Source organism: Schistocerca americana, chromosome X, assembly GCF_021461395.2.
Source record: "Schistocerca americana isolate TAMUIC-IGC-003095 chromosome X, iqSchAmer2.1, whole genome shotgun sequence".
NCBI lineage: Eukaryota > Metazoa > Arthropoda > Insecta > Orthoptera > Acrididae > Schistocerca > Schistocerca americana.
In genome coordinates, this window is record NC_060130.1 from 878339623 (window position 1) to 878366166 (window position 26544).

Here is a 26544-nt window from a genome sequence, read left to right on the forward strand (position 1 = left end):
TGAATACCTTGCAATGCATGCTCTGTAGCAATGCAGGAACACTGCACATTTGGAGTTCCATGTATGGGTTCATGAAGTATTTAATGTTGATCGGGAGTGATAGTTAAGGTCATCAGATTTAGAGCAGAAAAATTTGTCGTTTTGGAGGTTTCAGAGAACGGAAAGGAATTGCTAACGCCGGTGTTAGAAAACGTCTACAGTTAAATGCTATTGCAAAAATTTAGAAGAGGGGAACTATATTAATCAACATGTGCACTTCATAAACAACCTTCTGACATGTTAGACCTATATGACGAACAAAACTCAAATTTATATCGTTGACAGTCGCTTTGAATCTTTTCAGAATCTATTTTACAGTGAAGCACCTTGGCATTTGCAAAGCAGACATCCGTGATATTAACTTAATTTACTAAGTCGAATCGGACGAAGATTGATGTTTAAAGGCATTCTTCAGATTTCGTATAAAGAACTCCATTAATTAAAATGGAAAATAGAAGGTTGTAGTCAGCGGCTTCCACCGAGATTGGAACTGCTATGTCGTACAGTACGACCACCGGAACGCACAAGGGAACTCTTTTTTTTTAATTTTGCTTTTTTTCTTTTACTTTTTTTGACAATTACCCCTTTTTTTCTCTCTTATTTTAAAGCCCCTTAGGAAAATGGCAATAAAAAAAGAAACTAAGTGCCACCGCCACTTTACATCCTATAACAAAAAAAAAAAAAAATCTGGTCCACTTCAGGCGTTGGCTCCTGACTAAACCTACCCCAAGAGCTGCCTATATACCAGGGGAAATATGGGAATTCTAGGTTAGTGCTATCATTACAAACAAAACAAAATCTTCCTTATTCTGAATTTTATTTTTATTTTGATTTTTGTTTTGTTTATTTTTGTTGTGTAATTGATCAGACGCCTTCTGCGCCCCGCTGGTAATATGTTGAGTCACGTCTTCTCGAAATTGGTGTGTTCCGTTCAGTAGTTCAGAAATGTTCATTGGTTCAAACTGGAAACCTCCTTCACTCTTGACTTAACACATTCCAGCTGCGAGGCGGGTCGTGGAAAGCACTCTCAAGGAAGTCCGAGAAAAATTGTCTGTATTTTGGGTGGCGGACAACGACAAAATGACGGTCGTTGAGGTATGTTCAAAAATCGAGTACAGAGTCTACAGTTTGTCCAACTAGGTGGTGAATGGCATGTCCGCGAATCCAATTCACAGCATTGGTCTTTGTCCGAGGAAAATAGTCACGTCCCGGAACTAATAATGAAAGGGGAGTATTCCGATTCAGAATGTCCCGCGTTAGAAAAGCCACAATATGACGAATAACCTCTGAGCTAACGACACACTGGCGACCACAGACGGACTATAGTCACTGCGATGTTGCCTGAGCCTCAAAACACAACCTTAAAACACACAAACAGGTGTTACTTATGTGAAGAACGCCGTTCTTGGAGTCCAGAAATTAATTATACTTACTAAGTGTCTCATCTTACAGTGGATTCTATCGTACGAGTCTTCGATGTGGAAAACGAATGTCAAGTGAATTTAGCGAGGTTACGCCGGCCTACACCCGGAAGTAAATGCACTATCAGAGTGTTGACAAATACTTGCTACGACGCTGCCATTTCTCGCTTCTCTTACGAGGCAGCTCTTCAGCGAAATGCTTGCCGTGATTCTCCGATACGGTCCTTCAGAGTGGAGACGCGCGCGCACGTTTGGTTTTTATGCGGCGTTCTCCCCTGATGGTTTCTGACGTCGCCTTGTGGGCTATGTCTACATTTGAGACATTCAATTATCATTATTCCAGAATGATACAAGTTTCAGCTTCCGGCGTGGAAGAAGGCTGTTGACGCCGACGTTATATCATTTCAACGTAGGGAAAGCAAAACGGGTCATTCAAAGTTTCTCATTCAACATAAAGCATGTGAGATAATTTTCCGTAACGTTCATAATCATCTAAAAATACAAACGAAGTAAAAATACATCTGAAGCTTATTCGAATTGAATATAATGTAAGATACCATACGCTTTGCACCTCGATGTCGAATTTGTCCACGTGCAATCTTTTGCAGCATACAAAATGAATGTCATGATTACCACGAGAATGAAGAAATATGTTGGTACGGATGGAAGCAAGGAGAGACGCAGTCAACAAATATTCGATTCCTCATGGCATTCATTTCATTTGAGACGTAAGAAGAGTTAAAGCGGGATATTACTTTCGTTAACACGAAAGATATGCCGCACATATTGATAACGAGGAAGTCTGCGTCGTCATACGTTTCCTCCTTGAAATCTGTATGCTCTCTTATATACTCAGTAGCCTGATCATTGTTTCAGTAATGTTACCCTCTTGTTTGACCCCGTAACGATGAACAGATTCCAAATGCATGTCTCCGCATGAAAGTAGCTGTTCGAACCCTTCCTGGGTTGCTTTTTGTGTTTTATTGCTTGGAATTCCTGTAGCAGACCACTGTGCCTTCTCCCCTTGTGGGTTAGGTCTCAAAACTAAACCGCTTTTTATCCAATGGCATAATTTATTCAGACAGCATCAGCACAAGACTGTCAAACAAAGCCTTCCATTTACAGTTGCAACACTCTAACCAGCACTGACCGAAGTGTAATCCACAGTCATGGTCCAAAATTAGGAGCTGTCTGCTACTGTGGCAAAGTCCGTACTACACTTTCGATTCCGCAGCACCATTTTATCTGGTAACACTGGGTAGTTGCAGAGTTGTGCCAGCATGTCTGTCCTCACACTGTCAACTTTATGTATCTCACTTCTCCTGTAGCGCTGATCACAAGGAGCAGGAGTAAATGAGTGTATTCTGCATGCCGTAAAATTCAGTATTCCCCTCTTTCATAGCCACTCGTCATGTGCATCGATACCAAATAGGAATGTGAAAACTCTTGCGAGTGAGAGAATGACAATAACAACCGTAACAAGAACAATCAAATAATGAATAATGTTTATTCCAACGCAAAACGAGAATGGCTTTAAATATAAAAATCTATATCTATATCCATATCTATTGATCTTTGAGTTGGCACAATGCAAATATATTCTTAGCATTTAGTTACTGTATTTAGTTCGGGATGTTTGCAGAGAAAAGGAAAAGTCGGTACTTCTCGCTAGTGTAATATAATGTGAACCAGCAACTACCCTTTCCTTAGAACACGACTCAAACAGTAGGTACCAAAGCACTGCTGCATTCTGTTCCTTGACATTGCTCTGATGACGGTTAATGCAGATAGTTCCGATTATGAAATACAAAACGTATTGCAGGTTAGTTCCTAGGTTAGCAACATTAAATTTGCGTTGTAGACGGCACATGAACGTGACGCCTATTCATATTACTCATCAATATAAAAAGATAATATTATGGGAATTTAGCAGGATTACTCAACAAGAATTCTGAAATTGGTTGACTGACCGCACAGGTGCTAAACGCCGTCAAGAGTATACGATGGTCTAATCGCATTAGTAATATGAAGATCGTCTTCGACAGCTCGCAACTTTCACATTGCTATCTCCACCCTACTCCAGACAGCCCTCGGTGGAGTTGCACTAAGTTGCCGTTGCAATGTAAGGCCTTCAAACCGACAACAGACCACATATTGAAAAATACAAGCGAGTTCTCTTGCAGCGTAAGCTTATTGTAACTAATTAAAAATTATTGGACAGGAACATTGTCCTATTAAAAAAAAGCTGTCTAGCAGGTCCTCTAATCGCTCCTTGGTACAGTCGGTTGACTATTGAAAATAGTTCCAACAAGTCACCACTAGAAAACACTGCTCCGTACCGCAATAACTCAAGATGTAAAGTAATACCACGGTACTACAAATATCAGAGAACACCTTATCACAGATAAGACTGTCCTTAAGGCTTGTAAGCTCACATTTATTACAATAAATGACATACCTGAAATGTTAACACTCTCATTATTACGTCAGATTGGTAATGCACGTAGTAAGTTCGTCGTATTCATGATTTCCTCTTCAAAGTAACATACCGTACTTATTATTTAACACAAAATGACATTAAAAATTTAAGTTATTCACTAGCAGCTAGTTGAGAATATCTATGAACTTCAAATGACACGACGAACCGTCTTGTTCCGCATATGGATTCAAACCCAGCTCATGCAGACTAAGCAAAGATTTCGTTACTGACGGAAACTAATAGTCATTCCTGATTAAGCATACAGAGAGTGATATACCTCGATTTTAGACAGTATCAGTTAGCAAATATCAACTTTAAATTGCATAACGCAAACACGTTTAACAGACGCGAATTCCTACCCATCATCTATTGTCCCTGTTAACGAACTACGAGAGATGTTAAATATTGCTTCTTCACAAGTAACTTACTTGAAATGCCGTGAGGTAAAGCTTTGTGTTGGACACGGATTCGAACCCAGAACCTAATCGGATTGCTATCGAAGCACAGTCAAATGTGACATATCAGATTTTCGCGGCAGTAGCTAGATGTTTTAACTGAAATGACGAGACGAAACATTAATTTTTTCCTTTCCAGGACTCCTACCCAGCACCTATCGCTGTTATATTCTAGAGAAAACGAACGTTAAATATGGGTTTGTTACGCCAGCAGTGACATGTGAGCATGTTTGAACTAGAAATAATATGTCGAAGAGTTCAGCGCTCACTGGGAATAGAGCCCCACACATATCGTTGTTGACTACACACAAAGAGACGTCAGCTACCGAATTTTTCTCCACCAGCTGCTCAGAATAACATCTTGAACTTACAGTCATCTCGCAAATAGTTCTGTGTCTCACTGGGAGTTAAAAACGTCAGATATCGTTAGTGTTGACAACGAATGAAAATACATTAAAAATCAAAATTCTTATCCACCAGCAGATAGGTGTTCTCATGCTAGAGCTTGATAATACATAATTAAATCTTTAGTGCTGGGCCAGGATTCGATCCCATTCACGCGTAATATGTGGAGATGTTAAGGAATCTGCAGTTTTGAACAAACAACAAATTGTAGCCGAGCTGTATTGTCACGAAGGGATCAAATTCCGCGTTAAGGGCGGTCTGAGTTGCATTCCCAGTTCAGAACCAATCTTATCGACATACAGAAACTCAGATAAAAGATGGAATAAGTGTCCTGTGACCATACATAGCGTTTGTTTCGTCACTTGAAATAAATAACTAGTATAAGAAAGGTTACTGGTGATAGAGTTTCTACATGTCGCCACTCCAGACTTTATTGTGGTTCTACTTGGTAGAGAAGGAAAATCATCTTTAATGTGAATTTTCAGACCACACTGCCATTACATCTTCTTCACTTGGTGTAGCCAGGAGAGAATGGACTCTGTCTCTCCCTATCTAAAATCATTGACAGAAGTGGGAATCCAACCCAGACCATAGGTATAACAACCTACGATCCGTCCAACAGACCACGAAATCCTCTTCTCTCATTTTTCTATCGTAACGCCGTTGCGCCACACTGGATGAGAATTCTGACACACAGTCGTCCTGTAGTAATTTGCACCATGTTCAGTAAATTCATTTACTTGGTTGACCGAATCACCATGAACTAGCTGCCTCGGCTACCCAGTGCATACATTCCACTCTATATTTTGTAATCACCGAAATAAAATCACGTAACTGCCACCTACACAGAACTGCCAACAGTGTAGGATGCAGAAGTTTAAATAGGAAGTGTTCCTCTCCACTTGAGCTATTCTATTGCGCTATCTGTTTGTAGAAAACGTCGTTCAGTAAAAAAAAAAGAAAAGCTGTAACTGTTTGTCTCTCAGAAGTCAAGACCTGGCCATATGCATAATCTCACAGTGCTGTGGAATCAAAAAGTTCTGGAGGAATAGTTGAGCTGTTGTAGCTACGTGTCAGCTAGTAGCGTAGATAAGATGTCGCGAGTTCGAATACATTCAGTGCTACATTTTTTAAAACGCAATTCTGCTGTCTGCTGACGTTGTCAATCTAATGGAACTTTGAACATACTTCCCTTCACTTCTCAACCCAAAGTAGTCGCATGTGGAAAAAGGGCTAACTACTGTGACATTTTGTTCTGTTCAGGTTTAATAGACAGCAGGCAGCAGATGCATCTCGAAGATGTGTAGGGAGAGCGCATCGTGCCATAATATGTCAGAAAAGTATTTTCTACATTAGCTGTCGTGTGGTAGTGAGATTTTATTCTTCTTCAAACTTTGTTTGACAGCTTTAACTCAGAACAAGTTTTCTACATGCATGTAATCAATAAACTGCACGTGCATTGTCATACTGTCATAGATAACATCAGAGAATTCGCATATATCGTTGATGATTAATTTCTCTCTCGTGTTTACTATTGTTTTAACAACACTAAAGGAAACCTTACGAAAATTGTGCACTGTATTATAAGAAATGAAATAAAACTAACCACGATAACCTTACGACGAAAGTATGTTTTAATAAAACCGAGTATCTGTACACAAATGTGCCTCTATCGACACGAATTAGTAAAATACTACTCACTTAGATTTTGATTGGGTCTGTGTTTCATTGGTATGCTGTGTCGTACTCAAGAGGTATGCAAATGTGGCATTTCATAAATATAGTTACGTATTCCTAGAAACCCAAAATTCGCTTGTCAGCAGCGGAAAGAGGCGTTGCCTGTTGTGCAGCATTGTAAGCTTTTCAACATTGCACTATGAGCCGAAAGTATTTTCTTGCGATTTCCTTATTGATGTTTGATCCGACTCCTTGTAGCTCTTTCACAGAAGGGATAAAAACATTGCAGTCAGTGAGACTGGAACTGCATACCATAACAGACGCTTTTCCACAGGTCAGCAAGTTACCACAGAGCTGGCGAAGAGGTATGGGTCTGAGCGTCCTCTTACGACGGCAATAGTGCCTAGAACTCGTAAACCGCTATTTAAAGGTCGAGATTAGTTGCGATTTATACCTGCAATGACTTTCCTGGGCTGAAAACCGTAAATTTACAATCTTTTGTTACCCTTCAAGCGATAAAAACTCAGATTATTCAAAGGAAATGACAGGTAAAATAAAGTGAACTTTGAGGCTTAATTCCGTGCACACCAGGAAGTAGTCGATCACAGAGTTGCCAAACATAAGTTGCCTTGTTGCCAAATCTCAGTTACAGTACCAGCAGGAAGAAGACGAACCGATGTGATCCTACAGCGGGCTGGGAAGTGACCATAGCTGGAGTCTCCAAGTCGCGGCTGCTACGGCCTGGAATACGTAATGCGTCTGACTCGCTTACTGTAACTAGGGTTAGGGACTGGAGCGTAGTTACTAATAATACTCAGAACTGACTGCAAACTAAGCATCATAAATCAGTAACTCTCATTGTTGTTTTTATATTTCTTTAGTAAGTGTACTCAAAACTAAGAAACTCATTCACAGGCGTTTTCGTGCCTCGCCGATAGTCGAGCACAACAAACAAATAAAAATAAAAAAGAATGTTTATATATATATATATATATATATATATATATATATATATATATGTGTGTGTGTGTGTGTGTGTGTGTGTGTGTGTGTGAGAGAGAGAGAGAGAGAGAGAGAGAGAGAGATAAAAAAGAATGAGAGTGTAAAAAATTGTTGTAAAGAAATTGAATCATGGTATTTAAAGAAATCTTTCATTGTAATGACACGTTCCACATCATTACGAAATGTCGTATTCATGTCTATGGAACAAGAAGTAATCTAATGTAATGTAATCTAATCTAATCACATCATATTGATGACTAGCCATAAAGAGTCATGAATTACCGAAATTTTTGCCAATACCAGTAACCAAATCTAAACTTGAAAATAAAAGACGACAAGTTTTGTAATAAACCGTAACTCATATCAAGACCCTTTCGTCCCTGTTATCTAACCAAGAAAGATGTCTGATATACCTCCATTCGGAAGTAACAAAGTGTGCATGCATTTAAAGATGAAGTGCATGATGTGAAGTTCTGTGACGGAGATACAAACCCAACATGTAATCGGATTGTTAACTAAGAAAAATCAAATGTTATGTATCGGTTTTTCTTACGAGCCGCTAGGTGTCTGAATCTAAAATAAGGATACAAACTTTTGTGCCTAAGAGACAATCGAACTGCACACCTACCGTGCATCCACGAATGTAGCTTAAGTATCAGTTTCTTACTCACGAACAGTAAGATGTGTGCGTGTTTGACCAGAAATAACGACAACTGTTGCGATTGTTGGCAACACATGAACAGACATTAAAAATCCGCGTTAATTTTCACTAGCAGGTGGATGTGCACTTGATAGAGCTGGAAATGAAATTATGAATATTTTTGTACTGGATCAGGATTCGGACCCACATATTTACCTTTGGAGGAGACCTAGAGAAGACTGCAGTCTTGGGAAAAGGAACGAAATGATTGAACTATACTGTTCCAAGAGATTCAGATCCTCGAAAGAGGAGATACGAATGCGAATCACAGTCCAGCACCAAATTTTTCAACGTCTCTAGTTCAATCAAGTACAAGTAAACTAAGAGCCCTGTCCCTTTAAATGGCTATCGGTTCATCAAATAAAATAAAATTTGCTAATGTAAGTAAGCTTACTGGCGACTGTATTTCTGTTTACAATGACTTCCGCTATGTCATTTCCCAACGTAAACTGGCTCTGCCCAGTTGGTAATGAAGGAAAGTGATGCTTAATGCTGATTCTGGATTATAACGTCTTTCTCTTGAGGTTACCAGAGGTAAAATAAATCTGTTTGTGCCTCTTAAAAGCAAATACCTGAACCCACGAATTGCACCTGTGATAGTTCGTTCCACCAGACCATTGTGGCCACATTTCCCAGCCCCTGGAGTGTGCTGTAACGGATGATGTGCTTAGCTTACAAAATTAATCACGATGGAAAAAATGCGAGTCTATTAAATGGTTAAGTAGAAGCATGCTTCTGACGCAGAGATTATGCTATTCTAATGTCAGCAGGATGTAAAGACTCTTCTAGGCATCATAGGCTGTATGTGAAGCCCTTTTTGATATTTCTCAAATTCAGCAAATTTCTTAGTTCGAGAAAATCCACTGTGAAGTGTAAAGTTGCCGGATAATTCGATTATTACTGTTATTATTACAACTCCACCGAGGGCTGTCTGGAGTAGGGTGGAGATAGCAATGTGAAAGTTGCGAGCTGTCGAAGACGATCTTCATACTCCTAATGCGATTAGGCCATCGTATACTCTTGACGACGTTTAGCACCTGTGCGGTCAGTCAACCAATTTCAGAATTCATGTTGAGTAAGCCTGCTAAATTCCCATAATATTGTCTTTTTATATTGATGAGTAATATGGAGTAATATGGATTCAGTAACTAAATGCTAAGAATATATTTGCATTGTGCCAACTCAAAGATCATTAGATATAGATTTTTATATTTAGATAAAGATATAGATTTTTATATTTAAAGCCATTCTCGTTCTGCGTTGGAATAAACATAATTCATTATTTGATTGTTCTTGTTACGATTGTTATTGTCATTCTCTCACTCGCAAGAGTTTTCACATTCCTATTTGGTATCGATGCACATGAAGAGTGGCTATGAAAGAGGGGAATACTGAATGTTACGGCATGCAGAATACACCCATTTACTTCTGCTCCTTGTGATCAACGCTACAGGAGAAGTGAGATACATAAAGTTGACAGTGTGAGGACAGACATGCTGGCACAACTCTGCAACTACCCAGTGTTACCAGATAAAATGGTGCTGCGGAATCGAAAGTGTAGTACGGACTTTGCCACAGTAGCAGACAGCTCCTAATTTTGGACCATGACTGTGGATTACACTTCGGTCAGTGCTGGTTAGAGTGTTGCAACTGTAAATGGAAGGCTTTGTTTGACAGTCTTGTGCTGATGCTGTCTGAATAAATTATGCCGTTGGATAAAAAGCGGTTTAGTTTTGAGACCTAACCCACAAGGGGAGAAGGCACAGTGGTCTGCTACAGGAATTCCAAGCAATAAAACACAAAAAGCAACCCAGGAAGGGTTCGAACAGCTACTTTCATGCGGAGACATGCATTTGGAATCTGTTCATCGTTACGGGGTCAAACAAGAGGGTAACATTACTGAAACAATGATCAGGCTACTGAGTATATAAGAGAGCATACAGATTTCAAGGAGGAAACGTATGACGACGCAGACTTCCTCGTTATCAATATGTGCGGCATATCTTTCGTGTTAACGAAAGTAATATCCCGCTTTAACTCTTCTTACGTCTCAAATGAAATGAATGCCATGAGGAATCGAATATTTGTTGACTGCGTCTCTCCTTGCTTCCATCCGTACCAACATATTTCTTCATTCTCGTGGTAATCATGACATTCATTTTGTATGCTGCAAAAGATTGCACGTGGACAAATTCGACATCGAGGTGCAAAGCGTATGGTATCTTACATTATATTCAATTCGAATAAGCTTCAGATGTATTTTTACTTCGTTTGTATTTTTAGATGATTATGAACGTTACGGAAAATTATCTCACATGCTTTATGTTGAATGAGAAACTTTGAATGACCCGTTTTGCTTTCCCTACGTTGAAATGATATAACGTCGGCGTCAACAGCCTTCTTCCACGCCGGAAGCTGAAACTTGTATCATTCTGAAATAATGATAATTGAATGTCTCAAATGTAGACATAGCCCACAAGGCGACGTCAGAAACCATCAGGGGAGAACGCCGCATAAAAACCAAACGTGCGCGCGCGTCTCCACTCTGAAGGACCGTATCGGAGAATCACGGCAAGCATTTCGCTGAAGAGCTGCCTCGTAAGAGAAGCGCGAAATGGCAGCGTCGTAGCAAGTATTTGTCAACACTCTGATAGTGCATTTACTTCCGGGTTTAGGCCGGCGTTACCTCGCTAAATTCACTTGACATTCGTTTTCCACATCGAAGACTCGTACGATAGAATCCACTGTAAGATGAGACACTTAGAAAGTATAATTAATTTCTGGACTCCAAGAACGGCGTTCTTCACATAAGTACCACCTGTTTGTGTGTTTTAAGGTTGTGTTTTGAGGCTCAGGCAACATCGCAGTGACTATAGTCCGTCTGTGGTCGCCAGTGTGTCGTTAGCTCAGAGGTTATTCGTCATATTGTGGCTTTTCTAACGCGGGACATTCTGAATCGGAATACTCCCCTTTCATTATTAGTTCCGGGACGTGACTATTTTCCTCGGACAAAGACCAATGCTGTGAATTGGATTCGCGGACATGCCATTCACCACCTAGTTGGACAAACTGTAGACTCTGTACTCGATTTTTGAACATACCTCAACGACCGTCATTTTGTCGTTGTCCGCCACCCAAAATACAGACAATTTTTCTCGGACTTCCTTGAGAGTGCTTTCCACGACCCGCCTCGCAGCTGGAATGTGTTAAGTCAAGAGTGAAGGAGGTTTCCAGTTTGAACCAATGAACATTTCTGAACTACTGAACGGAACACACCAATTTCGAGAAGACGTGACTCAACATATTACCAGCGGGGCGCAGAAGGCGTCTGATCAATTACACAACAAAAATAAACAAAACAAAAATCAAAATGAAAATAAAATTCAGAAAAAGAAAGATTTTGTTTTGTTTGTAATGATAGCCCTAACCTAGAATTCCCATATTTCCCCTGGTATATAGGCAGCTCTTGGGGTAGGTTTAGTCAGGAGCCAACGCCTGAAGTGGACCAGATTTTTTTTTTTGTTATAGGATGAAAAGTGGCGGTGGCACTTAGTTTCTTTTTTTATTGCCACTTTCCTAAGGGGCTTTAAAATAAGAGAGAAAAAAAGGGGTAATTGTCAAAAAAAGTAAAAGAAAAAAAGCAAAATTAAAAAAAAAGAGGTTCCCTTGTGCGTTGCGGTAGTCGTACTGTACGACATAGCAGTTCCAATCTCGGTGGAAGCCGCTGACTACAACCTTTTATTTTCCATTTTAATTAATGGAGTTGCAAACGGCTAGTAAAAATTCTTTATACGAAATCTGAAGAATGCCTTTAAACATCAATCTTCGTCCGATTCGACTTAGTAAATTAAGTTAATATCATGGATGTCTGCTTTGCAAATGCCAAGGTGCTTCACTGTAAAATAGATCCTGAAAAGATTCAAAGCGACTGTCAACGATATAAATTTGAGTTTTGTTCGTCATATAGGTCTAACATGTCAGAAGGTTGTTTATGAAGTGCACATGTTGATTAATATAGTTCCCCTCTTCTAAATTTTTGCAATAGCATTTAACTGTAGACGTTTTCTAACACCGGCGTTAGCAATTCCTTTCCGTTCTCTGAAACCTCCAAAACGACAAATTTTTCTGCTCTAAATCTGATGACCTTAACTATCACTTCCGATCAACATTAAATACTTCATGAACCCATACATGGAACTCCAAATGTGCAGTGTTCCTGCATTGCTACAGAGCATGCATTGCAATGTATTCACACAGTTTATCGCATAGAGTTACCATAAGGAATGAAACAAGAACTGTAATACACTTTACACCACAGACGCTCACCCCGGCTTGACGGAAACATCCGAACATTGACCAAAGCCGGCCGAAGTGGCCGTGCGGTTAAAGGCGCTGCAGGCTGGAACCGCAAGACCGCTACGGTCGCAGGTTCGAATCCTGCCTCGGGCATGGATGTTTGTGATGTTCTTAGGTTAGTTAGGTTGAACTAGTTCTAAGTTCTAGGGGACTAATAACCTCAGCAGTTGAGTCCCATAGTGCTCAGAGCCATTTGAACCATTGACCAAAAGTTGCACAAATAATTGAGTTTGAAAGGAAAAGAAACGAGGTATGAAGCATTTATAAATTCATCGAATGTAGCGAGGTGGTTTAATTTCGTCCCAGTCTATAAAATTAATTTCGGGCCATACTCAGCTCTTGCCGATTAATGTAATATAATACCCGCCTACTTATCAGGGCGTCTGTCTCCGTTGCTTTTGAGCGTGAATGGAAATCGTAGAAATTTTCTGTGGAGCAACATTTAATAATAAAGCGTTTTAAATCATCAAAAGCGATGAGCGGGAGCAGGCGCTTTCGATAAAGAACGGGGGAGTGCAGCGCCGCTGCTGTCGCCACGGCCGCTGCCGGTAGCCAGCAAATGGATCCCGGAGCTTTGCCGCATACGGCGTCCAGAGGAGGACAGTCTGCAGGAAATCTGCCGCAAAATCGTTACTGGATAAAATTTTGATATCGGTGTGTCAGAAAGCGAAATAGATTGAATCTGCGCTACCATTACATTCACGTCTTCAGCATTCAGACAGAAGAGGCTATAAAAATATTTTATGCCAGCTGCTCTCGATCCACTGACATTACGAACAGAAACAACGCACGCTACCGCTAGACCACAGGCGTAATCAGCCTAGTGTTTCTCTATCATGGGACAAGTTTTCCTCCAGGAAGTGCCGCAGTCTACAGTGTTGCCAGATTGTGCAGATAACCGGACTTTGAGAATTAGCGAGTTGGCCAGTTTTTTTGTCCCATGTCGCGATCTGCGTGGACTTAGCCTCTGAAGCGGCCGGCCGCCGGTCGAGTTTTATGTCAAAGAGTGTACATCACCTACAGACGCTATTTTGAAACTGTCCTGCAGCTACGCTATCTGTCGGAAGTGACGGAAACTTGGACGCGCTCACTCAGGAAACTTCAAATAATACATACAGTACGTAACGTTACGCAATCGTAGCATTGCTTTCGGCTGAGAAAAAAATGCGGTGCATCACTTTCTGGGCAACCCTCTTAGAAAACCGCGGAAGATCTAAAACTTGATGTCCAGAGGGGTATCTGAACATCATTCCCCGAATTATAATACAGTTGACAGTCATCAGTGCGTAAACATAAAGTGGATACGTCCTTGTATTAAACTTACCTATGGGGCTTCTTTCTATAACAGGTAAATATTGTGGAGTGCAGAACCAGTAGGAATGATAGAAGGAGTACAGTGCGTCAGCTAGACCGAACATTTGCGATGCCTGTGGCTGTTGCACCTCGCATATCTCACTGAAGTCGTCACGAAAGTAGGGAGACCACCCTTGATGAGTTAGTAGTTTACCAGTCAACTGCGGCCGCCTGCAACATACAAGTTGGAAAGTTAAAAGTTAAAAACCAGTAAAATTGGCATGTCAAGTCACGTACAGTGTATGCACGAATGTAAAAATATCCATAATGAATTTTCACCCAGCAGCAGAGTGGGCGCTGATTTGAAACCTGCTGGCCGATCAAAACTGCATGGTGGACTGGGAGTCTAACATTGGACCTTCGCCTTTTTTTTTAACTAAAAGTCTTGTTGTTATGAATTGCAAAATTATACAATACTATTGCCGGCCGCTGTGGCCGAGTTGTTCCAGGCGCTTCAGTCCCGAAACGCCCTGCTGCTACGGTCGCAGTTTCGAATCCTGCCTCGGGCATGGATGTGTGTGATGTCGTTAGGTTAGTTAGGTTTAAGTAATTCTAATTCTAGAAGACTGATGACCACAGATGTTAAGTCCCATAGTGCTCAGAGTCATTTGGACCATTTTTTATAGAATATCATTATCAATATATCATTTGAACTGTTTACATAAAATACAGTACTTTTAAAAAGCGATAATACCAGTGTACAGTTGGTACACACAACTATTTCTTGCGGAATATTTTCTCAGATGAGCGGTTATGCTTGAGCAAAGAAATTAAACAGTAATAGTGCAACAATAGGCACAGTTACATGTCATCTTCAGATAAGAATTTCGTGTGTATTGCAATGAAGTGAACATATGATATTTATGTTAAAGACATGAAATATTTGTTGAAATTTGTAATAGATAGAGGTGATATGTCAAATATGTATTAACTAAACTGTATACACAGTACAATCAACACCTCAAATAGAACTCTGACTAAGCTGGCCAGACACAATTCGCGACCCGTCCCCACGGCCAGTACCTCATCTCCTACCTTCCAATCTTCACTGAAATTCTACTGCACTCCTTGCAGGACTAGCTTTCCTGGAAGAAAGGATACTGAAGAGATATGGCCCAGACAGTTTTTCACGCTGTAGCTGTTTGTTCGTTCATCTGAAACATCTGGGATCCAGTCCCGATTCGGCACACAGTTTAAATCTGCCAGGGAGTTTCAGATCAGTGCATCATACTCTAATACAGATGGCTTACCACAAGGATCAGTGCTTGCACCACTGCTGTTTAGCGTCTATATTGCAGACCTGCCGGAAACACAATCAAGAAAGTTCGGGTATGCTGACGATTGGGCCCTCGCTACAAGATGTAGCACAATTGAAGCATCTGAGGATATCCTAACGAAAGACCTGAAGATAATGCGTGAATATTTCCGTAAGTGGACACTTCAACCAAATGCTTCCAAAACAGAGGTTAGTTGCTTCCATTCCAACAACAAACTCGCTGGAAAGGAACTCAACATCTCAACATTCGATTTGAAAACATCGTTCTCAGGCATAATAAAACACCGAAGTACTTGGGCATGACGCTGGACAGAACACTATCTATTAAAGAACACCTAACGAAGACTGCCGAAAAATTAAAGACAAGGAACAACATTATTCAAAAGCTCTGTGGTACTACCTGGGGGGCAACGGCCTCCACTGTCCGCACCTCTGCTTTAGCAATTGCATTCTCGGCTGCCGAATACTGTGCTCCGATTTGGCTAAACAGCCCACATGTAAAAAAGGTGGATGTCCAGTTGCATAACACTCTAAGGATGATTTCTGGAGTAATTAAACCCACTCCAACGCAATGGCTCTCAATATTAAGCCACATCCCGCCGCCACATCTGCGACGTACTGACGCCCTTGTACGTGAATACAAAAACATCATGGGAAATCGAAGCCTGCCAATCCACCAAGACATTGAGGCTGCAAACACTAATAGGCTTCGATCTAGGAACCCGCCAACAAGAACAGCAAGGAACTGTGTACAAGAAGGTTTCAGTATCACAAACGCATGGTCTGAAAAATGGAACGCATGGCAAAATCATAACATGCCTTGCATCACACAAAAGCCACCTGGTTTTGACCTACCACGCAAAACGTGGTCCACTCTAAATAGGATTAGAACTCGTCATGGCAGATGTGTTTACTCCCTGTATAAATGGGGTAAAATACCATCCCCTCAGTGTGACTACGGAGAAAGTCAGACCATCAGCCACATTGTTGAAGAGTGTTCCAGAAGAGCCTATAATGGGAGCCCCGACGACTTCCTGCTCGCAACTCCAGAGTCGTTAGATTATATTAATAGACTTGATGTTTGTTTGTAATCTGTAAACTTTGTTATATTAGTAATGTTGGTTTGCAATTATTAACGTTTGTTATATTAGTGATTTGTCTGTTTGTTTCTTACGTGTCTGTATTGCCATACGATAAATAAATAAACAGAGTGAAAATTCATTCAGAAAACAATCCGCTAGGTCGTGCCTAAACCATTTTTCGACAATATGCTTTGTTCCAGGCGTGTTAGTCTCGAAAGTTGTGAAGTGGATTTTCTGTGAATTTTTAAGGTATGGAGAGCTACGGACAGAAGCAGAGTTGTGATGGAAGGTCTTGAGTGGTGCCTGCGTAGCTCAGTCGGAAGAGTACTTGTCCCCAAAAGATAAATTTCCTGGGTTCCAGTCCCGGTCAATACACCAATTTAACCTGGCAGAAAGTTCCGTGACTGGATTAACTGATGGGACAGCTGCAATACTTCTGCAAGACTGGAAGGACTGCTGAAATCAGAGGTCTCAAAGCAAGACGATGTCTAATCGATAGACTTGAATGTAATATGTATTACGGTATGTCATACATGCGTATTGGGATTCTGTCTGGTTGAGTGCAGTGCGGACATAATTCGAGCCACTAGCCAGTCGGCGGCCGTGCCGTAGCCAGGCGGCGAAGGGTAGCACCTCGCTTCCAGCCAAGGCAGTCTGGCTCCAGAGGGGTTTTTCGCTGGCGGGGCGTGACGTCAGCGTCCGGTAGTCGTTGAGTCTTTCTAATTGTACTTATTTGCGCATATGCAGCGCAAACTATGCTGATTACATGGGAGCACGAGGTGTCAGTCGAAAGAAAATTTGAGTACGAATCCAGTGGTATACAGACATGACCTGCAAATGCTATATGAGAGGAGATAAAGAGAAAAATAGATTTGAATACAAGTAATAAATTCATTAAATAATTTATACCTTTTCAAGTATTCGTTCCGCAAAAGGGATCGAGGATTCAATTTGTAGCTCTTCATAAGACGCATTGGTGGAGTCTCTTTCAAAGTGTCGAATCAAAACACCTTTCAGACATCTAAATTTCCAATTGTTATTTTATCGAGCAACCAATTTTGGTGATATATTACTCCATCTTCAGGCCCACTGACCGATATGTAGGAAGATTCCGATCTTTGGTCCAGTGAAACCAGGGACCAGTATTCAATGACTGGTACCTATAGATTTTTGAAAACCTGTACCATTCATAGTTATATGATAAACAGTAAAGCTACCACGAGTATAAACAATTCTCGTCACTGCAAGAACAGACCGTAAATCTTTGATTTGAAGGCAAATTATGGCACCTAAAATTATTATTATATAAGAGTATAATGTGGGGTTCTAACAAGCAGGTAATGGTGCAAACGGAACTTTAATCTAACTAAATGTGTAAAAAGTTGTAGAAAAGGATTGGTAATCACATGAAGCGCACTTTTCGCTGGTGGTGGTGGTGAGAGTTGGAGAAGGTTTTCTGGAGGAGGTGACCGAGTCTTTTGAAGGTCGACAGCCAACTCCTCACAGTCAATCAGTAAGGGAATGCAGCAGATGTAGTTTGGGACGAGTTGAAGGATGTAGCCTCTGCCTGGGTATGAGTGGTGGTACAGCTGCATTCGTTGAGTGTTTGTAATAGTTCGCGTTCCGTGGGACTTAGAAATATTTCTGCACTGTTCGGACTCTGTTTTGTACCGTGTTGGACTTAAGTTTCAAGCTGACTTATGGAAACTTCATTTAAATTTATTGACTAATCGACATTTAGGACAGTGAATCATTGCATCAATTAGTCAGTTTCTTGATGATCATGGTTCAGTAATTTTATAGCCTTGAATACGGTCTGAGGTTTTGCAGATAATTTATTTATTTTCTAAATTTATATAGTGAGTTGCTGTCCTCTGTTTGGGGCTCGAACCATTTTATCATTTCAGCATAATAACTTGTGTTGATCACCAGTCTACCGTTTAGTGAGAGATTAATGGGACAATAAACTATTTTACTAAAACTTAATCATCAGTGGTTGTAGAGTTACCTATGTAGAACCTAGTAGATGTTAGAGTTCTGATTAATTCTCCGAAACTACACTCATGCTCATAAATTAAGGGTATTTACACAACGTGGCACTACACAAAACTGGAGCTAATAGCATAGGCACATAGGGAACACATTCGACACAGATCTGTAAGTCTACGGTATTGGTGTTAAGTCGAGAAAACCGTCTCAAAACACATGTGCTACAAAACGCCACTGTTTACTGCACACATACCCCGACATCGATATGGGATATGATCACCGTGCACACGTACACAAGCCACACAACGGGTTGGCATACTCTGGATCAGGTGGTCGAGCAGCTGCTGGGGTATAGCCTCCCATTCTTGCACCAGTGCCTGTTGGAGCTCCTGAAGCGTCGTAGGGGTTTGAAGACGTGCAGCGAAACGTTGACCGAGAGCATCCGAGACGTGCTCGATGGGGTTTAGGTCTGGAGAACAGGCAGGCCACTCCATTTGCCTGATATCTTCTGTTTCCAAGTACTCCTCCACGAAGGCAGCTCGGTGGGGCCGTGCATTATCATCCATCAGGAGGAAGGTGGGACCCACTGCACTCCTGAAAAGGCGGACATACTGGTGCAAAATAACGTCCCGATACACCTGACCTGTTACAGTTCCTCTGTCAAAGACATGCAGGGGTGTACGTGCGCCAATCATAATCCCAACCCACACCATTAAACCACGACCTCCATACAGGTCCTTTTCAAGAACATTAAGGGGTCGGTATCTGGTTCCTGGTTCACGCCAGATGAAAACCCGGCGAGAATCACTGTTCAGACCATACCTGGACTCATCCGTGAACATAACCTGGGACCACTGTTCCAATGACCATGTACTGTGCTCTTGACACCTGGCTTTACGGGCTCTCCTGTGGCCAGGGGTCAGTGGAAGGCATCCTGCAGGTTTCCGGGCGAATAAACCATGTCTGTTCAGTCGTCTGTAGACTGTTCGTCTGGAGACAACTGTTCCAGCGGCTGTGGTAAGGTCCCGAGCAAGGCTACCTGCAGTACTCCGTAGCCGTCTGCGGGCACTGATGGTGAGATAACAGCCTTCTTGTGGTTTGTACACACTGTGGACGTCCCGTACTGTAACGACTGCACACGTTTCCTGTCTGCTGGAATCGTTGCCATAATCTTGAGATCACACTTTGTGGCACACGGAGGGCCCGTGCTACGACCTGCTGTGGTCATACGCCGAGGTGATTTAAACCCGAAAACCGCCCACCAGAGCGTTGTTTCTCAGTTCCTTACAGATAATCCAATGGTTGAGTCCGCATGCTTTGATCACTTAAGGTGATATTCCAGCGGCTGTGGTAAGGTCCCGAGCAAGGCTACCTGCAGTACTCCGTAGCCGTCTGCGGGCACTGATGGTGAGATAACAGCCTTCTTGTGGTTTGTACACACTGTGGACGTCCCGTACTGTAACGACTGCACACGTTTCCTGTCTGCTGGAATCGTTGCCATAATCTTGAGATCACACTTTGTGGCACACGGAGGGCCCGTGCTACGACCTGCTGTGGTCATACGCCGAGGTGATTTAAACCCGAAAACCGCCCACCAGAGCGTTGTTTCTCAGTTCCTTACAGATAATCCAATGGTTGAGTCCGCATGCTTTGATCACTTAAGGTATTTTAAGACTGTCTTTGCAACTACTAAAAATGTGTACTTATTTTATCGTACACATTGTGTTTTTATTCATTTAAACCATTGACAGTGGTTGCATTTTCGCCTGGTTTCTGCTTACATGCAGAAGTGCCGTCTGCATGCACATTTGTCGGATATTACTGCGTGTGAGACTAGACTTTTGATCTTTATGTACTGCATTACAAGTTTCCTGACAGAAACTACCATGAATTAACGTACCACTACTGAAAAAAATATTTATTTATGAGGATCTGCAACCGGTCGCCGGGTCCTAACGTAAGCATACCGCACACCAATTCGATGCGTATGTATCACGTAAATCTTACGATGAAGCTAGAAGCCTCAAAATTGATCATGGTACATTAAAATGAAGAGTATTTAATTGCAGCCGCAGACAATTCTTTTTCCTAATTAATCTATAACTGCATTCCCCACAGCTCTTGCAACGAGGGAAAGTTTAAATACCGCCAACTACAATGAAGAGTTGTTACTCCTGGTCTTTGGATATTAGTAATGCTTGAGAGAGACATTGTGAGTTAAAGGATGAAAGTGCATGATAACGAATTCCATTTGATTTCTGGGTCCCCAGCTTCACTACAAAGCAATCTTTTCCAAGATATGTGATGTAATGGTGATGAGGCTCACAAATCATTTCCATGTGCTGTATTCCAGTTGCTGTATATTGGGCATGGACGTACAGAGCCATTCCAACTGCGCTTACTAAGTTGGTACATTTAGACTCTACGCCGTGATGAAATTAATCTGTTTTCACGATTGAAGAAGTAGATGGGTACTGACAATGGTCTGGATAATTATTGTACGGAGGTTTCCGTGAGGAGAGGGATGCTTTTATACTGATGCAACGGGTTCTTCAGTTAATGACACCAAAGAACACGTTTAAGTGCACCTAGGAGGTGAGTATTTAATTTCTACGAAAGAAATGTGTAAGAAGAAGCCTCGAAACTCATGAACCATTTGCAAGCGTATTACTTACCGATAACGATACACTATTGGCTACTGTAGTCAATTTAGGAACACTTGCATTGACACATAAAGTGACAAGTTAACAGAAGACGCAGTAAATAAAGTGTTTTCGTTTGACAACTGTCGACATGGAGCCTTAGGCAACCTCTAGTGGTCACCTTTCTTTACTCACTACAGCTTATTGAAGTGTCCAGAGGCCTCTGCACTAATCCCTAGGAGATTACTACCGCGATAGCCAATCGTCACCAATGCTCTTAGATAGGCTGTTCCAAGCGTTCAGTGTGCGATCCATAGTTTTGTCTTGTATCACTGAAACCATTACTACAAACGTTGTGCGACGGCAGTTATTAAGGTTTTTTTTTTCCTTTATTGAGTTTCGATTCCCCCCGAAGGGGGCGGGCTGGCAGCAGCTTAGTACGCTGCTCTTCAGCCTACAGAATTTTTAAAACATAAGAAGATAAGAAACAATAAAGGCCCGCGATAAAACGGTGACTTAAATTGTAAAACGGCGGAAAATTGTGGAAAGTTAAAACATAAGACAAAGGGGTTGGCGATGCTAGTAAAATACACAGGACGCAGGCCGGTAAAATAGTAGACAGACAATTAAAAAACACGGCGACAGTCTGGTTTCTGTTCGCAAGAGATATAAAAATCACACCCAGCGACAGTATGATGTTAGTTCGCAACACTACAGAAAAAGACGCGCAACACTTATCACTCACTGGAAACACTGCACTAAAAAGTCGGCACGAAGATGACACAGCACAGCCAAGGGTAGATGGGCGGGGGGGAGGTGGACAGATGAGGGGTAAAAAAAAGGGGGGAGGAGAGGAAAAACGAAGGGCGGTGGGGAAACAGACGGAGGGAGAGGACTCATAAGGGGGGGGGGGGGTAGTAATTAAGGCGACTGGTGGAATTTTCTAATGGCCTACTGTAAATGGTGATACGAGAACTACAGAACATACGCGTAATGCTGCGCTCTGTGAACTAGAATGACGGTGTCAAAGCTCTGCCACCGCCGTTGCAGCCTTGCACCCCTTATACACACATCAATAAAAGTTTTTCATCACCCCGGTTCCCAGAACTCCTGAAGATAGACGTTGACTGTGCATATTGTACCACAGACACAGTCCCTTTGACTGTTCAGAGATGTCACTAAACCCGCCCAAAGATATAAACAACCGTGCACGAGCAGCGCCTATTAGACAGAGAGGGTCCGACAGCCGATCAGTTCCAGTCATTCCACCAGGAAGGAGGTACACGGCTCGTGTTGCCTGTAGTTCACCCGTGCCTAGACGGTCAATACAGCGGCTCGATCGCGTCCATATTGTTACTTTGTGCCAGGAAGGGCTCACAACAAGGGAAGTGTCCAGGCGTCTTGGAGTGAACCAGAGCGATGTTGTTCGGACATGGAGGAGATACAGAGAACTGTCGATGACACGCTTCGCTCAGGCCGCCCAAGGGCTAATACGGCAGTGGGTGACCGCTACCTACGGATTATGGCTCGGGGGAACCCTGACAGCAAGGCCACCATTTTGAATAATACTTTTCGTGCAGCCACAGGACGTCGTGTTACGACTGAAAATGTGCACAATAGGCTGCATACCCCCCATGAACCATGGACCTTGCCGTTGGTGGGGAGGCTTGCGTGCCTCAGCGATACAGATGGCCGTACCGTAGGTGCAACCACAACGGAGGGGTATCTGTTGAGAGGCCAGACAAACATGTGGTTCCTGAAGAGGGGCAGCAGCCTTTTCAGTAGTTGCAGGGCCAACAGTCTGGATGATTGACTGATCTGGCCTTGTAACATTAACCAAAACGGCCTTGCTGTGCTGGTACTGCGAACGGCTGAAAGCAAGGGGAAACTACAGCCGTAATTTTTCCTGAGGACATGCAGCTTTACTGTATGATTAAATGATGATGGCGTCCTCTTGGGTAAAATATTCCGGAGGTAAAATAGTCCCCCATTCGGATCTCCGGGCGGGGACTACTCAAAAGGGCGTCGTTATCAAGAGAAAGAAAACTGGCATTCTACGGATTGGAGCGTGGAATGTCAGATCCCTTAATCGGGCAGGTAGGTTAGAAAATTTAAAAAGGGAAATGGATAGGTTACAGTTAGATATAGTGGGAATTAGTGAAGTACGGTGGCAGGAGGAACAAGATTTTTGGTCAGGTGATTACAGGGTTATAAATACATAATCAAATAGGGGTAATGCAGGAGTAGGTTTAATAATGAATAAAAAATAGGAGTGCGGGTTAGCTACTACAAACAGCATAGTGAACGCATTATTGTGGCCAAGATAGACACAAAGCCCATGCCTACTACAGTAGTACAAGTTTATATGCCAACTAGCTCTGCAGATGATGAAGAAATTGATGAAATGTATGACGAGATAAAAGAAATTATTCAGGTAGTGAAGGGAGACGAAAATTTAATAGTCATGGGTGACTGGAATTCGTCAGTAGGAAAAGTGAGAGAAGGAAACATAGTAGGTGAATATGGATTGGGGGGAAGAAATGAAAGAGGAAGCCGCCTTGTAGAATTTTGCACAGAGCATAACTTAATCATAGCTAACACTTGGTTCAAGAAACATGAAAGAAGGTTGTATACCTGGAAGAATCCTGGAGATACTAAAAGGTATCAGATAGATTACATAATGGTAAGACAGAGATTTAGGAACCAGGTTTTAAATTGTAAGACGTTTCCAGGGGCAGATGTGGATTCTGACCACAATATATTGGTTATGAACTGCAGATTGAAACTGAAGAAACTGCAAAAAGGCGGGAATTTAAGGAGATGGGACCTGGATAAACTGAAAGAACCAGAGATTGTACAGAGTTTCAGGGAAAGCATAAGGGAACAATTGACAGGAATGGGGGAAAGAAATACAGTAGAAGAAGAATGGGTAGCTCTGAGGGATGAAGTAGTGAAGGCAGCAGAGGATCAAGTACGTAAAAAGAGGAGGGCTAATAGAAATCCTTGGGTAACAGAAGAAATATTGAATTTAATTGATGAAAGGAGAAAATATAAAAATGCAGTAAATGAAGCAGGCAAAAAGGAATACAAACGTCTCAAAAATGAGATCGACAGGAAGTGCAAAATGGCTAAGCAGGGATGGCTAGAGGACAAATGTAAGGATGTAGAGGCTTGTCTCACTAGGGGTAAGATAGATACTGCCTACAGGAAAATTAAAGAGACCTTTGGAGAGAAGAGAACCACTTGTATGAATATCAAGAGCTCAGATGGCAACCCAGTTCTAAGCAAAGAAGGGAAGGCAGAAAGGTGGAAGGAGTATATAGAGGGTTTATACAAGGGCGATGTACTTGAGGACAATATTATGGAAATGGAAGAGGATGTAGATGAAGATGAAATGGGAGATAAGATACTGCGTGAAGAGTTTGACAGAGCACTGAAAGACCTGAGTCGAAACAAGGCACGGGAGCAGACAACATTCCATTAGAACTACTGATGGCCTTGGGAGAGCCAGTCATGACAAAACTCTACCATCTGGTGAGCAAGATGTATGAGACAGGCGAAATACCCACAGACTTCAAGAAGAATATAAAAATTCCAATCCCAAAGAAAGCAGGTGTTGACAGATGTGAAAATTACCGAACTATCAGTTTAATAAGTCACAGCTGCAAAATACTAACGCGAATTCTTTACAGACGAATGGAAAAACTGGTAGAAGCCGACCTCGGGGAAGATCAGTTTGCATTCCGTTGAAATGTTGGAACACGTGAGGCAATACTGACCTTACGACTTATCTTAGAAGAAAGATTAAGAAAAGGCAAACCTACGTTTCTAGCATTTGTAGACTTAGAGAAAGCTTTTGACAACGTTAACTGGAATACTCTCTTTCAAATTCTGAAGGTGGCAGGGGTAAAATACAGGGAGCGAAAGTCTATTTACAATTTGTACAGAAATCGGATGGCAGTTATAAGAGTCGAGGGGCATGAAAGGGAAGCAGTGGTTGTGAAAGGAGTGAGACAGGGTTGTAGCCTCTCCCCGATGTTATTCAATCTGTATATTGAGTAAGCAGTAAAGGAAACAAAAGAAAAATTCGGAGTAGGTATTAAAATCCATGGAGAAGAAATAAAAACTTTGAGGTTCGCCGATGACATTGTAATTCTGTCAGAGAGAGCAAAGGACTTGGAAGAGCAGTTGAACGGAATGGACAGTGTCTTGAAAGGGGGATATAAGATGAACATTAACAAAAGCAAAACGAGGATAATGGAATGCAGTCAAATTAAATCGGGTGATGCTGAGGGGATTAGATTAGGAAATGAGAGACTTAAAGTAGTAAAAGAGTTTTGCTATTTAGGGAGTAAAATAACTGATGATGGTCGAAGTAAAGAGGATATAAAATGTAGACTGGCAATACCAAGGAAATCGTTTCTGAAGAAGAGAAATTTGTTAACATCGAGTATAGATTTAAGTGTCAGAAAGTCGTTTCTGAAAGTATTTGTATGGAGTGTAGCCATGTATGGAAGTGAAACATGGACGATAACCAGTTTGGACAGGAAGAGAATAGCAGCTTTCGAAATGTGGTGCTACAGAAGAATACTGAAGATAAGGTGGGTAGATCACGTAACTAATGAGGAGGTATTGAATAGGATTGGGGAAAAGAGAAGTTTGTGGCACAACTTGACTAGAAGAAGGGATCGGTTGGTAGGACATGTTTTGAGGCATCAAGGGATCACAAATTTAGCATTGGAGGGCAGCGTGGAGGGTAAAAATCGTAGAGGGAGACCAAGAGATCAATACACTAAGCAGATTCAGAAGGATGTAGGTTACAGTAGGTACTGGGAGATGAAGAAGCTTGCACAGGATAGAGTAGCATGGAGAGCTGCATCAAACCAGTCTCAGGACTGAAGACCACAACAACAACAACAGGCTGCATGATACGCAACTTCACTCCCAACGTCCATGGCGAGGTCTCCCTTTGCAACCATGACACCATACAGCGCAGTGCAGATGGGCCCAACAACATGTTGAATGGACCGCTCAGGATTGGCATCACGTTCTCTTCACCGATGAGTGTCACATATGCCTTCAACCACACAATCGTCGGAGACGTGTTTGGAGGCAACCCGGTCAGGCCGACCGCCTTAGACACACTGTCCATCGAGTGCAGCAAGGTGGAGGTTCCCTGCTGTTTTGGAGTGGCATTATGTGGGGCCCACGTACGCCGCTGGTGGTTATGGAAGGCGCCTTAACGGCTGCACGATACGTGAATGTCATCCTCCGACCGATAGTACAACCATATCGGCAGTATATGGGCGAGGCATTCGTCTTCATGGACGACAATTCGCGCCCCCATCGTGTACATCTTGTGAATGACTTCCTTCAAGATAACGACATCGCTCGACTACAGTGGCCAGCATGTTCTGCAGACCTGAACCCTATCGAACATGCCTAGGATAGATTGAAAAGGGCTGTTTATGGACGAAGTAACCCACCAAACACTCTGAGGGATCTACGTCAAATCGCCATTGATGAGTGGGACAATCTGGACCAACAGTGCCTTGATGAACTTGTGGATAGTTCAAATGGTTCAGATGGCTCTAAGCACTATGAGACTTAACATCTGATGTCATCAGTCCCCTAGACTTGGAACTACTGAAACCTAACTAACCTAAGA

The 26544-nt window shown here is 42.1% G+C and overlaps 1 protein-coding gene across 1 annotated transcript in view; it reads right to left on the reverse strand.

Annotated features, from left to right (window-relative positions):
- LOC124556806 overlaps positions 1–26544 on the reverse strand; it is a 204275-nt gene that overhangs the window by 30908 nt on the left and 146823 nt on the right. The window contains exon 6 of the mRNA XM_047130825.1: positions 13859–14058. Coding sequence (XP_046986781.1) covers positions 13859–14058 — 200 coding nt within the window. The remainder of the gene's footprint in view (positions 1–13858; positions 14059–26544) is intronic.